The sequence below is a fragment of the Pogonomyrmex barbatus genome, unplaced genomic scaffold (assembly GCF_055798465.1).
Source record: "Pogonomyrmex barbatus isolate J1 unplaced genomic scaffold, ASM5579846v1 scaffold4, whole genome shotgun sequence".
Classification (NCBI taxonomy): domain Eukaryota; kingdom Metazoa; phylum Arthropoda; class Insecta; order Hymenoptera; family Formicidae; genus Pogonomyrmex; species Pogonomyrmex barbatus.
Genome location: NW_028297138.1, coordinates 7,141,860 through 7,157,422, shown reverse-complemented (window position 1 = coordinate 7,157,422; position 15,563 = coordinate 7,141,860). Strand labels below are relative to the sequence as shown.

Genomic DNA, 15,563 nt, shown 5'->3' with positions numbered 1-15,563 from the left:
CGTGCTTTTAATATTCTTTCCTAATTTTCTATATCTAATTCCTATACCGAATATAAATAGCAAAGTAGGATACTTAACGACCGTGCTGATAACGGATTTCGGAATAGGACCACAGTTGCCATCTCTCCGGTTTTCGGCCGGAGACTCCAATCTTTTGGAAGATCGAGAGTATCTCTGGCTAACCACTCTAAATTTTTGATGACTTGAACTTATAGAGAGGAATGTACATACATACGTGCATGCTATTTGTTTTCTCCAAAAGTTCTCAAAAAGAATTCCCGATAAAAGATTATTTTTTAATTGATGTCTTTTTTAAAAAGAGAATTATGACAATAATGATTTCAAATATGTTAAATGTATTAATAAATGAACTGATCTCCGGCAGATAGGATTTCAAAGATGACAATCGTGGATAGGACTTAAATAAAAATACGAGTAGAATACCAAGTAATCTTGATATATTCATAATACATGTCCATATAAAGTACGAAATTACTCCCTCATCATTTTCTCCTTTTGCCTAGCAAGCTTTTTCTTGCTCAATTTCTTTTTCGATGGTTCTTCCTCTGTGGCTTTCGCAACAACGTCCTCTTTTTCCGTTAATATTACTTCAATGTGACAAGGTGAACTCATGTACGCTGTAAGAATCATAAGTCTTAACAATCTGTCTAAGCAATAATAATAACTATCAATGCATATTTTTAAAGAATCAAAATTTAGAATACAAAATTATGAATACTTATTATGAATACTATTATGAATACTTACGGTTTATACGACCATGAGCCCTGTACGTTCTTCTACGAAGGCAAGGTGCATGATTAACCTGAATATGCTCAATTACGAGGCGATCTACATCAAGTCCCTTGTAATCAGCATTACTTTCTGCATTTTTCAAAAGCTGCATCAAAAATTCTGCAGACTTCTTAGGCCAGCGACCTAAAATAGTTACAAAGCTATTATAAATCTATTCAGATTACTTAATTAACTGCTATAAGTTAAATTATTTCATATTAAACTTTTCAAAAAAATAAATTATTTGATGATTATATTGTATCAATATGTTTTGATTATCAACATATAGTGCAATAAATTGATTTGGATTGCAATTCACATTCTGATCTATAAATGCTTTAAAGTACTTGATATTAACTGATCAAAATAAAAAATTCTATCAATCGATCAATTAAAAAATACTTTAAAATATTTGTAACATCAAGTAGACTACAATATTTTAGAAATATAGTATCTAGAAATATTCTAGAAATATTATATAATATTATATTATATAGAAATTATAAAGCTAACGTACCTTGCGTGGTGCCAAACTGTTTGGCCTGAGCGCACCTGCCGACGCCACCATTAAACCTACGGAAAGGAACACATTCCTTGTGTTCGATGACATTCTTTAGGTACTTTTGCGCCCTCCGCAGGGCCATATTTTTGATAGCGCGCGCTGTTTCATGAGTGTTCTGCAATACAGAAGACGATTCGATCGGACTCACATTCGTAAACATCTTGGGGAGGAAATATGTTTGAGGTTATACTTCTCTGATGAATGTATATTTACTTTGAAATGCACGCGAAGGTTGGAGCCGCGTGCTTTGCATGACTTGGTCTGATTGACCGGCTCGTGGGAGTAACGACCCATTTCGTCCTGAAATTATAGACAGATCTATCACAAATCCTCACCCAGATCTCCTGCGGTCGTGAACGTGACGGCCGACAAGTCCGACCTGCCAGCGTCATGCCGCGCTTCTGTCGCGATTTCGCAGCAGTTCTCGCGGAAGAACACGTGGACGCGACATTTTCCGCGTCCACGTTGTAATCGGTGGTCTCTTATTCGAGAAATTATCTCTCGTAGAACGGATACCTCGATGATGAGTTAGATGCGAGCGGATTTGAAAAGCATAACGGGGTCGACTTATACATACCTCTCCGCAACACGAGTTTAAAGGAAGAGTCGTCAGTTCACTAACCTGACTCCAACTTCCTGTAGATCCCACAGGAGTGCCAACTGAACATTTAAATGAAATCCTAGCCTATACCCAATTACAACCCTTGATTTTTAAACAATGCGCATGCGTGAGTTTATTTTACAATTACTATTTATTTATTTCACGCCTTTTGGTTTTGAAAGAATCTAATGAAAATTATATTGAATATATTATCTATTAAGGTTACAATTCAAAAAATTTATTTTTGAAAAAAATATTACTCGTTGATTGTTTCAAAACTTAAAGAATTGTTCCAAACATTTGTGATTGGTTCCTTGTTCATCACCGAAGACCCGAGTAAAATTGTTGTCAGAAAGAAAGGTCAACCAATCATGTCAACTTTTTCCCTAGGGCGAAAACATGAAAAATGAAAATTTTTACTGTTAAAGATAATGGATAAATTTTTATTTTTCATGTTTCCACCCTAGGAAAAGTTTCATAATCGGTACTCTGATTTGCAGGTTTCATAACGCTTGCGATCATCGTTTGTTCTTGTTCTATTTGACAGCACATGAAATGATTCTGTAAGCGTGCGAATATAGTGGGATGTGTTCTTTCCAATTTCTTTCAATTTGCGTGCGTTTATCATCGATCTTCTTGATCTTGCGGTCTAAATCAAGCTGATAAGTTAAAGCTACTGCAGAATCTGTCGAATCATTGATGAGCAGTGACACTCGCACTTATTAAAATAAAATAGATATATATTTGAAGTGTGATGAAGTGAGATAGAAAGTTTCAGTGCAGCTCAGTGCAGGAACAGAAAACTTTACATTGGGTTGAGATAATGGATATTTATCACTCTGTTATTCTTAATTTCTATCATCGTAATTGTTTACGATTAATTATTGTTCTTCTCATGTAGATACTACTAATTGTAAGTTCACACTCAAATGCGATTTTTTAAAATATTATTAATCTAATTGATCTAAATAATAACAATAATATAGCCGAAAAGATTCATCTAAAAATATACATTTAGATCAATCTTAATATATTAATAGCAATAAAAATTGAATAATTTTTATCAATGTAATCTTAATTTCCAATTTTGACATAATACAAAATTTAAATTTTTTCTTATATAATACACAAAATACTTTTGAATAACAAATCGGGATATAACTTGCATCAATCTCCTCAGTTATTTTAATCAGCAATTAATTCAAGCGATTAATTAGATTTATCAAAATGAAATTTCTAATTATATAATTTTGTTTTTAATCTTATTCTTTTCTTATATTTAAAATTACAAGAAAATTGTTATTGAAATTGTATAGTTTTGTTTAATAGTTATCGCTATATTATGATTCATTATTAATGCTTTATAATATTTTATAAATATTGTAACATTGATATACTTTACGTGATATACTTTATACTTATTCCATCTATGTTAACTTCATAACAGAGATAGTACTTGATAAATTATCATTATTTTAATTGGAATTTGGAATTCAAAATCATTTTAGAAACATCATACAAGTTTCTAAATAATAATAATAGTAATAAATCCAATTTTTAATATTTTAAGACGTCAAATTACACTGACATTCCTCTCCCTGTGTTATATTAGGATTTTAATCTGAGAAATTATAATACTTCTTCATGTAATGGCTGAAAGTCATAAAATAATATTGTGCAAAGGATCATCTGAAAAGAATGATAGAACGGAGATATATATTAAAACATTGGAGTCAGCTGGTTATATTTGTGAATGTCTTCAAACATTACAATTTGAATTTGTGAATATCTCAAAACTACAGGCATGTCTGTCAACAGTTGATAAATATAGTGGTAACATATTATATTACTTTTAATTAAGTTGATTAATTAAGTATACTGCTTATTAAATTTACTATCACTACACATACACACATATATATATATATATATATATATATATATATATATATAGGTATAATATTAACGAGTCCTCGTACAGTTGAAGCAATTACATTGGCAGTAAAAGAAGATGCAAATATCATGTGTTCTTGGCAACAGATGCCAGCGTACTGTATAGGACCTGCAACAGAATCTCTTGCGAAAAGTCAATTTAATTTACAACATTGTACAGGCAGTCAGTCTGGTAATGCAAAGCGATTGGCTGAAAAAATTATTCTCGATATAAAAAAAGATTCAAAGCCGCTATTATATCCGTGCAGTGAAATAGCACGTGAAACTATACCTTGTATCATCACAGACAATGGAATTTCAATAGAAAAAATCATAGTTTATAGAACGTTGGAAAGTGAAACGCTTGAACAGGAATTACTAAAAATACTCGAGAAATCCCCTAACATATTTGTTTTCTTTAGTCCATCTACAGTAGAATATATTTCAGCAAAACTTATAAAAAGATTTTATAATGTAAAAGATATAAAAGCAGTAGCAATTGGACCTGTGACAAGAGATGCATTAATTAATTCTGGTTTTAATGTATATGCTACTGCAAATAAGCCTGAACCAACAGCTTTAATGCAGGCAATTATAGCTGCTGAATCTATGGAAAATATAAGCGAGAATATTTCATAAAAATACAATGCACTGATATAATTTGCCATAATTGTATCTATTCTGTTACTTTTATATCATACATATACTTATGTCATGCATATACTCTTTAATATGAAAACGTTTCGGAATTATGTTGTAATAAAAGGAATTTTCTTTTGTAATCTATATAAATCAACAAGTAATTATACTTGTAAATAATAATAAAATGTAATGTATATATAAATATTGTAGACTTATAAAAATAAGTATGTACATATAAATGTATATACAGCCTGAACAATTATAATTTTGAGAATTTGTATTTTTTTATGTTATATTTCTTCTATCTAAAAAGAATAATATAAAATGATTTTATTGGAAACTGCAGTTTTTTACGGATATAGATATGTTGTTAATGATTTTAAATGATTAAAAATACAATATTTATAAATAAAATGTTTAGAAATTTCAATGTTGCTTGAAATATATTTTTTAATATGTTTATAATGTATATGTAATATATACTTAACATATATATTTTATATAAATTATAAATACGTATTTATAAAAATATATTCATATATAACTTATAAATATTTTATACGCAATATTTATGAATTATATATAATATACTCTCTTTCGCAGATTAGTCTATTATTTATATCACAAATATCAATAGAAATTTTTTGATATCATTTTGTGTATTTTGTTAAATTTTTTAATATCTATTACGATTTACACCAAGAAGGCACGAGATATCTGAACCAACTATCGCGGACTGATTTGCATAGTAAGGCTGAGGAGGATTTCCACCGTTATTATATTTCATTTGAACTGCCGTTTCGTAATCAGGCGCCGGTCTATATGATGGTAATAACGCGCGCAAGCTATTTATATCAGTTGACGAAACGGATACAACAGGATACGGTGATGGTATCGAAAGATCATTGTAACTTGTCCACCGTGTATGTGTGTCCGACGTCCTGTTATCCGAGTTCACGGATATTGCTTGTTCACTAGAATCATTTGTATCATTATCCTGAAATGATATAATTACATAATATAATCTCTCACACGCGTATTTTAGTATATAAATGAATACTGATTTACGCACACAGCAAGTAGGTCTTTCTAGACGGCGTTCTTGATACTGTATATAAAATAAATGTTGGGCTATACATAATCTCCATACGTATTTAGCATCGCGTGACTCGGTAAATATAAATTGTTTCGCATCTTCCAATTTATACTCTATCCTAAATGTTTTCTTTTGATTTATGACATTACTGATGTCTTTCCATCTACAAGATGTAAATTTATTTAATATATTGAATTATATATTGAAGTTTATTGTATTTTCAATATATCTATTCAAATTTTTCTTGACAATTTCTTTATAAGAGAAATAATCTAGAAAGATAATACAATTTTCTATATAATTCTATATAATTTTCTATATATACTTAAAGTTGTATATATTATATAAAATAATAAGTTGTATATATTATAATAAAATAACCTGTAAAATTGTGTTGTTTGTGTATTAGGAGAAGTCACCATAATTCCATTGATGGAAATTCCAAGTATAACTTTATTATTACTGTTATCCTATAAAGATATTCCATAATTATAATAATTAAAGTTATAAACATTAATCAACTTGCAGCATTCATACCTTAGCAGTAAATGTTTCAGTTCCATATCCTTCCAGCTGTATGACAATCGAGATATAAAGTTCTTCCGCAATAGCTTGTGTCATATTCATAAGATTCTTGTATTGACATATCGTTGCATGTAAGAGAGAGTCTTGCCCATTTGGATCTGTTTTGCCATCCTAAATATAGATATACCAAATATAGAGTTATACATCATTCATAATTAGAGCAATGGAGCTGTGCCAATTAATGTTACATTTGGGAAGAAAGTGCATTGTTGAAGATGCTCGATCGTGTGTCTTTCCGGATTATAATTTCCAAACTCAGCTTGCATAGAATAGCTTGCCAAGATGGAAGCTTGCCTAGTATTGCAATGTATTTTGTTTTCTAGTACATCGTTCTTCAATTGAAGATAATAATGATATCTGTGAAAAAGAAAAAAAATATGTATAATAAAATTATAACATTCTTATATATTTCTAATATAATATATTTGTCAATAAATATTTAAAATTATATTTGGCTGAAGTGATATTTTTTATAATAAGAACTTCTCATAGAGAAAATAGGAATAATTGATATATTTATATTAATATTTGATTAATATTAATATATTAATGTATGAATAATATTTGATATTATTAAAAAAGCATATACATATACATATCGCGCGCGCGCGCGCGCGCGCGCGCGCGCGTGTGTGTGTGTGTGTGTGTGTGTGTGTGTGTGTGTGTTTAATATCAAATATTGTTCATACATTAATATATTAAATATTAATCAAATATTAATATATATGCATATATACAAAATAAGAAAAATTATTGGAAGATCTTTTATGAGATTCTTTGGAAAATTCTAAGACGAAAATCCTAATATGAAAATGTCGAGGCTATAATACTTTTCAAATTATAAACAAATGAATTTGATCAATTATAGTAGCTAGATTTCATGCACTCAGGTCCTCCAGTAATTTTGGGACACCCTGTGTGTGTGTGTGTGTGTGTGTGTGTGTGTGTGTGTGTGTGTGTGTGTGTGTGTATGTGTGTATGTGTGTAAAAAATGTATTACCTTGTCATCTCATCTTGAATGAGTTGCACATCCACGACATAGTACATAACTCTTAAATAAAGTGTAAAGTTTTTAGCATCTTTTTCAAGCTGTCTTTTCAGAGGTTTGTCCATATCTATCCATCGCAATGTCGATGTGCTACGGCAGACATAGCGCAGGCTAAAAAACTCAGGTTGTCCCAGACCTAAACGTTGTGTCACATTGTCCAGACATTCCTGGCCGACACTATCAATGCTAAGGGTGCATTCTATAGAAGTGGCATCTAATAACTCGACACAGATCACATACTGATTCTTGGATACGACATTATACTGCCTGCTCTTCTTCAAATGAAATTTGAATGGCATCTTGGTAATCGCAAAGTAGCTAAAAAATATCGATATACTGTGATTTTAGATCCAAGATATGAATAAATGTTTATGTAAATTATAGGTTAGACAATCTCAAGATGTTTATGATTACATTAACCATTACTACCGTCCTCATTTCTAAGTTTATTAATCTTAATCTTAATTTAATTTAGAGTCTCTTTATCTTTTTTTAATTCTTAGAAAATAATTTTAAGGATAAAAAATAAGTTAAACCAAGATAAAATTAATCTACATTGATAAAAATGAATATAAATCTAGCACACTAAAGCGATAACCTTGATTTATGATAAAACCTTAAAATAACAAATTGGTGATATAATATTGAGTCAAGATAACGATATACGTTTCAAACAGTGCGCACATCCGCCAACCTACCCGATGTCTTAAAATACCGTACACTCATCACTTTCCCGTATAAACATCACTCGGCGAGCACGTCATACGTGCAAGATAAACGCGCGTATTTCGGCCGCGACGGTTATCGAGATCCATATCAGTTGATATCAACTATATCAGAACCATGCGAACATGGAATTCCTTTTACAAAATATCGCTTAACCTCGCGATCCACTTTTCATCCTCTCTCAGAACACCTTTCGGCGTTCGACGGGAAAAGCAATTAATTTGGCTCTGATTTCCACACAGCGAGAGTATCGATATCTCCGGTACGACTCGGTACATCGATACCGAAGTAGTCGAGAGGTGAAGAGGCATCGATACCATCCGGAGTCAACGGCCAGTCAGCCGTCTGTCAGCCACAGCTGGTCACGAGTCTGGCGCAGCGATTCGAAAGTGATGGCGGTCGTCGCGCGCGTCGTGCCGACGGGCCGCTGTCAATAATGAGGAAAAGAGACGTCGCCGTATCGCCCGCTCATACGCAAACCGCATCTGCTCGCAAGCTCCCCTCGCCCGCTCACGCCACCGTCACCGTCGTCTCCGTTGCCGCTGCATCGCGCCGCACGCCCACCGAATGCCGATAAGGGATCGCGGTTAGACCTCGCGTAGATCCCACGCCGCTGGACCCTCGCTTCCCGTGTCACATGTGCCACGCGCGAAGAAAATGAGCATCCTGCGAAAGAGGTAAGCGTGATGCTCCCGCGCAGCGTGACGCGACTAATGACCAAATGTCCGCTCACCGTGTTCGTTGTTTTACAGATTGAGCGAGTTCGATGATATTCTCGACGCGGACGAGATAGATACGGCCAGCCTCAGTAAAATATGTTTTCACGGTACGGCCTCCGCATGCAATCGACTTCTTCCGCGTGAACCTTCAGTTATGAGGATTTCGATATCTTAAGTTCGCAAATTCTCATTGACCCCTTTTTTCTTATCTTAGGCATACCCGACGAGCCTGGCGGGCTAAGGCCCCTGTGTTGGAAGCTGTTGCTGAATTATCTACCATCGACCAAATCCAGCTGGTTAGAAACTCTAAAGCGCAAGAGAGAATTATACAATACCTTTATTGGTGAGAGAATATCTCGTGTTGTTTGTGTGATGAAAATAATTTTGATGATTAGAAGTTACATCTGATTCTTTTGCACTTGACGACTTTGCAGAAGATCTCATTGTTATGCCTGGAGAATCAAATTCCGATGATAAGGAGAGAGTTGATGTAACGTTACATGATCATCCTCTGAATTTAAATCCGGATAGCAAGTGGCAAACGTACTTTAAAGATAATGAAGTTCTACTTCAGATTGATAAAGACGTTAGGTAAGCATTATTTAAATATTCCGAGAATTTCCCTTCTGAGACATTGATAAAAATAAGAAATCAGTTTTACTTTTACTTGTATAGGCGACTTTGTCCAGATATATCATTTTTTCAACAAGGCACTGATTATCCATGCCAAAAAATAGTAAATGCCAATGGCCAGCAGCGCCTACATCACAGAGTTCAGCATACAGTACTGAAAAGTGCAAATGTCGAAAGAAAGGGTTTAGGAGTGACCAAGGTAAAAAAATACAAACAATTAAAACTTCCCTTGCTAATTTAATTATTAAATTTATTAATAGATTTTACTTACCTTTGCCCTTACGTTGACGTGGAAAGCAGCAGGTATTAACCGATATGAACGCAAATGAACTGATATGTCCTATAGATAGTTGACAAAAAAATCTTTTTTTATTATATTTTTATATTTTGGGCGTTGTAAATGTGATGTGTTAGTGAGGTAGCTTTAGGACACATTTCGCAGATGCGGTTTTTATTATTATACTATATTATTATTATGTTTTATTTGTTAGATAGCGGTTTCTGTCAGAAAAGCCACGGAAGATTACGCACCATTGGCTGAAGGTGGTGAAGCACATTGGGAAGTTTTAGAAAGAATACTTTTTTTATATGCCAAATTGAATCCCGGCCAAGGTTATGTACAGGGTATGAATGAAATTGTTGGACCTATATATCACGCATTCGCTTGCGATCCGGATCCTACATGGCGAAGTATGTACTATAATATGAGAGAAAAAAATTCATAAATACGAATGATGGTAATGATATATATGTATATATATATATATATATATATATATATATATATATATATATTTTTAGAACACGCTGAGGCAGATACGTTTTTCTGTTTTACTAATCTTATGGGCGAAATACGAGATTTCTTTATAAAGACGCTAGATGAAGCTGAATTTGGAATTAATTCAATGATGAGTAAATTGACTAATCAAGTTCGAGCCAATGATCCTGAAGTTTGGTTACGTCTGCATCAACAAGAGCTATGCCCACAATATTATAGCTTTAGGTATAGTATAGTCGATGACTATTATTGTTACCAACGCTGTTATTCGAAATCTTTGTTATTATTATTTTCATGTTTTGAACAAGGTGGTTGACGCTCCTTCTTTCCCAAGAGTTTCCCCTGCCGGATGTTATGAGGATATGGGATTCCTTGTTCGCTGATGAGAATAGATTCAGTTTCCTCATACATATCTGCTGTGCCATGATCCTGTAAGTAAACAAGCTTTGTTCTATCTTTAACAATAATCTTCATCGTTCTTTTAGCACAGATGTATGTATTTTTAGATTATTAAGGGATCAGTTATTGGCCGGCGACTTTGCTACGAATGTTAAACTCTTACAGGTGAGAGATATAAATACTTTTTACACGTGTATTTATTATAGGATAGTGACACATAATAATATGTTTTCTGTTCAGAATTTTCCATCGATGGATATCCAGATTGTGCTCTCTAAAGCCGCTGCTCTGGCAGGCAAGACTTTATAACTTTCTTAATGATTAAACTACGGACAACATAATTTCTCGGTATGTCGAATATCACAGTCTTCTTTCTCTTCCGAGTTGTCGCGACATATCGTAAAATATAATTTTATATATCATCGTGAATATGCGTCATTGAGGAGAGATGCAATAAAATATCAATTATAATATAATATCATCATGCAAATGTTCAACTCAGCTGATTTATCTCATACACGCACACACAAATGATCTTATATCAAATATTTAACAATTGTATATATGATACAACACTGTTGTAGATAATACTGAAATATACATACAGCATTTTGCCACATGTTAAGTTTTTTGATATAAAGTGTGCTTGTATATACATAATTGTGTTAAACTAGAGTTTAACAAGGCTGAGAATGTCAAATTGTAAATTTATATAAGAGATACAATAATAAGTGACAAATAATGATAAAATAAGAATTAAGTGCAAAAGGGAAATCTTTTTTTAAGCTTTCCCGATTGTCCGATACATGAATTTTGCAATAATCGAATCGCAATAGATTAGTATCGTTTATATATACACGCCATAATAATTGCACGATATGTTAAGAAGAGAAATTACATTTTGTAATCTTATTTTTGTAATAAAACGCGCGTTCGAACTATGTTTATAAAATAAAGGGAAACGTTATCAGTTCTCCGTCGTGCTTATACTTATCTTATTGTATTCCATCCTATATATGTATCTCTACAATTGGATTACTTTGGATACGGTCGACGACGCAACTTGAGCCTTCTAGAAATATGCATTCTTCATTCTACTCGCGAGAGAGCTAGAAAAGAGAGTGAGAGAGAAAACAGTGATCATTATTAAATTAATAAAGCCGCCTCGGGCAAAGTAAACCGAATTTCCGGATTTTATTTCATCTCTCGTCTCACTCTCTGCGAAGTAGAATGATTGACCCGGACGACGGTAGGAATATTAATCAGGATACATTTCTGTTATTCCACACGCCAAAGCTATGCGAGCGTTTCTATCGCGGGCTGCATAATGCGATAGACGCTGAAATTATGAAAGAACGTAGGAAGTGGAAAAAAATTACATAGTCGAAAGAAGAAATTATAAAAAGAGATTTCATTTATGAAAGTATATTTCGTGAAATTAGAAATAGCGCAAAATGACATTCTTACGTGTAAATAGCATAGAAAATTACGGAGGCCGCGGTTCGGCTGACCCCGGCGTTCTTTATCACCAACGACCACCAAACTCGCTTTGTTGGGGAACCGGACATCCAGTCGTTGCGGTCCGGATCCCCGGCGTGGCGAATCGCTGCTGTATCTCGAGATTTCGAGAATAGGCGCGATCCGTATACCGAGCATAAAAGTCGCGCGAGGTCTCGGAGAAGAAGCACCCGCGCTCGTGTAGGTGGACTTTTATAGCGGTTGATTACTTGATTTATAATCTCAGTTTGCGCGGGGGCCCATTGGAGGCTTGGCGACGGCAGTCGGGGATGCCCCGATCGAGCTCGCAAATCATCGTCGCGTTTTGGAGACGGAGAATATCTTTTCTTCGATTCTCTTTCGCTCGCTTGGATATCGATGTTACCTGGCTAGAGTCCAAGAAAGTGTGTTTCTTCGAAATATCGGAGACATGTGCGTGATCATCTCTGATGACCGATGACAAGTAGTGCGATCGTAATGACCTTAATCAAGGTTTAATGAAGAATAAGAGGATCCAGGAGTCGCGGAACGGTTTTAATACCGTTCAAAAACTAGGCGACAGTACAGATACCTATCGTAAACACGCCCCCGTCATTAGGGGGTATAGCTCGAAATTTACCACGGCCATCCCTCTCGCCGCCGCTTCTCGGCTAATCAGAGATTGCGGATTTTATGATCGTTGATGATCGTTAAGATATACGCGCCGGGGAGACGGCTGCCGTCTTCTGGTAGTCGAGACAACATCGGGGATTCATCAGAGTTCGCGTATCGCCCGAGGATAGACCCTCATTCTTTTTATTAATCTTCTGCAATCCAATTTCTTTTTTCATATTAAAAGAGTTATATAACATGTAAGTGATAAAAAAATGACTTTGGGACATAAAAATTAAAATTAAATTAATTTTCAGCTTATACATATTTTTTATAAATATTATTTATAAATATTTGATAAAAAAAACAGATTTGTGTAATTCTGAAAACACAATGGATGATGGAGTACATATTTATATAATGAATCTTTATTCATATTCATTACAGCATTCATTAGTATAATTTACTATATCATTCGTAATTTCATCATTAAGTATCTTTTGAAATAGAGAGTAAGGTTTCAACGATATTCACTCTAATTTGAAAAACAAGTAATAATTGGTATGAACAGTCTGTTTAATAATAATAACACAATGAGGCACTGATAAAATGTAAAGCATGTATGATAAAAAAAAAAACGAAATAAGTCTTAATATAAATATATAAGTACATAATTTAAAAGTTACGTAGTGTTATAAAAAATTAAATGTAATCCAATCCGCAATTAAAGTGATTTCCAAATAATTACTATTCAAGTAATATTGCTTCCATCTATGAGTGATACCAAAAAAAAAAATAATAATGGAACTGCCTAAATGATTCTGTAAAAACACGCTGTTTATTATTCGCGATTTAATGCGTTTTTAAAAGTCTCGGAAAAAGCATTAAAAATGATAATAGCATTAAAAATGATAATTAATCCTGGGCACACCGAGAATGTTATATGCGTGCTTGTGTGTTCCTGTAGCGGCGCCAGTAGATAAATAAAAGGATTAATATTAATGACTGTTCTCTCGCGAAGTAGTAATTCTTCACGAAAGATTCCGAGGATTCCGGCCATACCATCGGCTCGATCCTCGAATTTATGTCGAATTTACCGGACCTCTTCCACGTCAGCTTGAGGAGGTGACACATGAAGCCGTAGGGTTGACGAATGCGCTAAGATCGGCCGAGGATGACTCGGCAGATTGTTCGCCGGCGTTCCCAGCGGTGGTCCCGATGTGCCTGCATACAGCTTGGGATTGATGGATCCTGACCTCTCAAAGGAAAGCTTCGGCACGCCTTTCGGGATATGATAGATTCGTGCGCGACCTAATACGGAGTTGGGAATCGCGAGAGAGAGAAGTACCGATCGACCCGCCGATCCATCGTGTCTCGCTCTCGCTGAAACGCCCGTGAAAAGCCCTCGACCCTTGCCAGCCTGCCAGCGAGAATTTTTGCAGCCTCTCGACACGCCTTCCGACATTATCGGATGTTATCGCTCGCTTTTCCTTATCAAAGAAAAACGGAGAAGTCCTGTTTTAGACGCGCGGATCGTCTCGCTTTAGGAACGCAATCGTGGGCGCGACACTGTTTATTTACAGTTAATTTACCGTGCCTGTGCCACGGCGTGCTATCTCCTATTCGTTGGTGGTCCAACGTATCAAAGATCTCAATCATTTATTTGTGCCGGTGGATACACTCAGCGTGCGCGTCTATCTGTCGTTTCGTGCATTGTACACGGATTTTACCTCTCTCATGCCGCACGGAGAGAGACGCGTCACGACGTTACGAAGCCGATTTTATATTGCCGCATACGTTGTCCCATTACATAATAACTCGCTGCCATCCGGCCGAGAGCCGATCCGTAGATTATCGGCATTCGATCGATAGACGTCCACGCCGACAACCGTCGCCGCCGCGTTCGCCGCGCGATCGATCTTCAGGGAGGATCCTTTGGTCTTCGCCGCCATTCATCCCTCCCCTCCCGTGAATGTGGAGCCTTGTTTCCGCCCGTGACGTTTCCGGTTATGGCGACAGTGAGTATCGGTACGAGGAAACGCATCCTCAATTCAATGAAATCGATATTGCCTCCTCCTCCCCCTCCTTACGTTCAATTCTATGCGTTCGGCGTAACGTGCGTACGTGTATGTGTGTTATATGTACGTTAGTATGGATCCGCTCTTAGCGAAAATTCGACGAAGGACCATGTCTCGTGTTCGAACAAAACGCATATCGCGCAATAACGTAATCCTCATCCCCCATTACGGTGAGGGAGACCGCCCTAGAGTTTAGCGATCTCTAATGAACTGCTAGTCCGTTAGTTAGCTCAGTTCTCTCTCTCTTTCTCTCTCTCTCTCTCTCTCTCTCTCTCTCTCTCTCTCTCACTCACTCTCCTCTCTCCTCCTACATTATCTATGTCGACATGCGTGCGAATGTACAGTGTGTACCCGTCACGTATATACCACATATAATCCACCCCGACGGGTACAGCGAGAGAAAGAGGAAGAGAATGACAGAGGGAGAGAAAGATAGGGCTTTGAAATGCGGAACATGGTACGTACACGTAGATACAAATAAATCCTGTTAGCTGGTACGCCGTGGCACGAGTGCTGCAAAGCCGAATTTTCGTTGCTCTCGGTTCACATCTGCGAATATTTGCCTGTGGGTAGCACATTACACCCCGAACTCGAACTGCCGCAACCCGGCGCGCGCTCGTAACTACCGAACTACTCCGCCTCTCGGGTTCTCTCCCCCCCCCCCCTGGTGTTGCCCCTCCCCCCTCCGGTCACCCTGCATTACGCGTGCAGTGAAATACGCCGCGGTTAAATCCGACCGCGCGCACACGTCGCCGTCGCCGTCGCCGTCGCTTCTCTTTCCGTCCGTTCAACCGGTGGAGACGCCGTAGAAATTTGCATCTTTACGGGATTACGCACAACGGGGGCTGGCCGATGTACGTCGGAAGAGGATTAAGTTACAA

The 15,563-nt window shown here is 35.9% G+C and overlaps 4 protein-coding genes across 7 annotated transcripts; 2 read left to right on the top strand and 2 right to left on the bottom strand.

Annotated features, from left to right (window-relative positions):
* Window positions 1-441: 441 nt before the first annotated feature.
* Window positions 442-2,055, bottom strand: RpL17 (ribosomal protein L17). Its single transcript, XM_011636637.3, has 5 exons — window positions 1,935-2,055; window positions 1,571-1,657; window positions 1,313-1,472; window positions 769-939; window positions 442-638 (listed from the first exon to the last, which is right to left on the bottom strand). The coding sequence occupies exons 2-5, from the start codon at window positions 1,649-1,651 to the stop codon at window positions 493-495; spliced, it is 558 nt and encodes a 185-aa protein (XP_011634939.1). The 5' UTR covers window positions 1,652-1,657; window positions 1,935-2,055; the 3' UTR covers window positions 442-492.
* A 245-nt stretch (window positions 2,056-2,300) lies between these two features.
* Window positions 2,301-4,734, top strand: Uros1 (Uroporphyrinogen III synthase 1). Of its 2 annotated transcripts, XM_089080883.1 has the most exons (4): window positions 2,301-2,318; window positions 2,459-2,871; window positions 3,571-3,791; window positions 3,913-4,734. In XM_089080883.1, the coding sequence occupies exons 3-4, from the start codon at window positions 3,608-3,610 to the stop codon at window positions 4,527-4,529; spliced, it is 801 nt and encodes a 266-aa protein (XP_088937009.1). In that variant the 5' UTR covers window positions 2,301-2,318; window positions 2,459-2,871; window positions 3,571-3,607; the 3' UTR covers window positions 4,530-4,734. The 2 variants fall into 2 exon arrangements, with proteins under 2 accessions (XP_088937009.1, XP_011634940.2); XM_011636638.3 differs by lacking the exon at window positions 2,301-2,318 and having other exon boundaries at window positions 2,362-2,871.
* Pez (protein tyrosine phosphatase non-receptor pez) lies at window positions 4,548-8,203 on the bottom strand. 3 transcript variants are annotated; one of them, XM_089080874.1, is made up of 7 exons: window positions 7,878-8,203; window positions 7,214-7,579; window positions 6,402-6,570; window positions 6,166-6,324; window positions 6,010-6,098; window positions 5,605-5,791; window positions 4,548-5,529 (listed from the first exon to the last, which is right to left on the bottom strand). In XM_089080874.1, the coding sequence occupies exons 2-7, from the start codon at window positions 7,558-7,560 to the stop codon at window positions 5,209-5,211; spliced, it is 1,272 nt and encodes a 423-aa protein (XP_088937000.1). In that variant the 5' UTR covers window positions 7,561-7,579; window positions 7,878-8,203; the 3' UTR covers window positions 4,548-5,208. The 3 variants fall into 3 exon arrangements, with proteins under 3 accessions (XP_088937000.1, XP_088936998.1, XP_088936999.1); XM_089080872.1 differs by having other exon boundaries at window positions 7,928-8,203; XM_089080873.1 differs by having other exon boundaries at window positions 7,960-8,201.
* Window positions 8,204-8,342: 139 nt separating this feature from the next.
* LOC105425740 (TBC1 domain family member 13) lies at window positions 8,343-11,489 on the top strand. Its single transcript, XM_011636640.2, has 10 exons — window positions 8,343-8,664; window positions 8,740-8,813; window positions 8,921-9,049; window positions 9,141-9,297; window positions 9,382-9,538; window positions 9,831-10,029; window positions 10,141-10,342; window positions 10,426-10,548; window positions 10,624-10,681; window positions 10,757-11,489. Exons 1-10 carry the CDS (start codon window positions 8,645-8,647, stop codon window positions 10,823-10,825), a joined length of 1,188 nt encoding a protein of 395 aa, XP_011634942.1. The 5' UTR covers window positions 8,343-8,644; the 3' UTR covers window positions 10,826-11,489.
* Window positions 11,490-15,563: the final 4,074 nt, after the last annotated feature.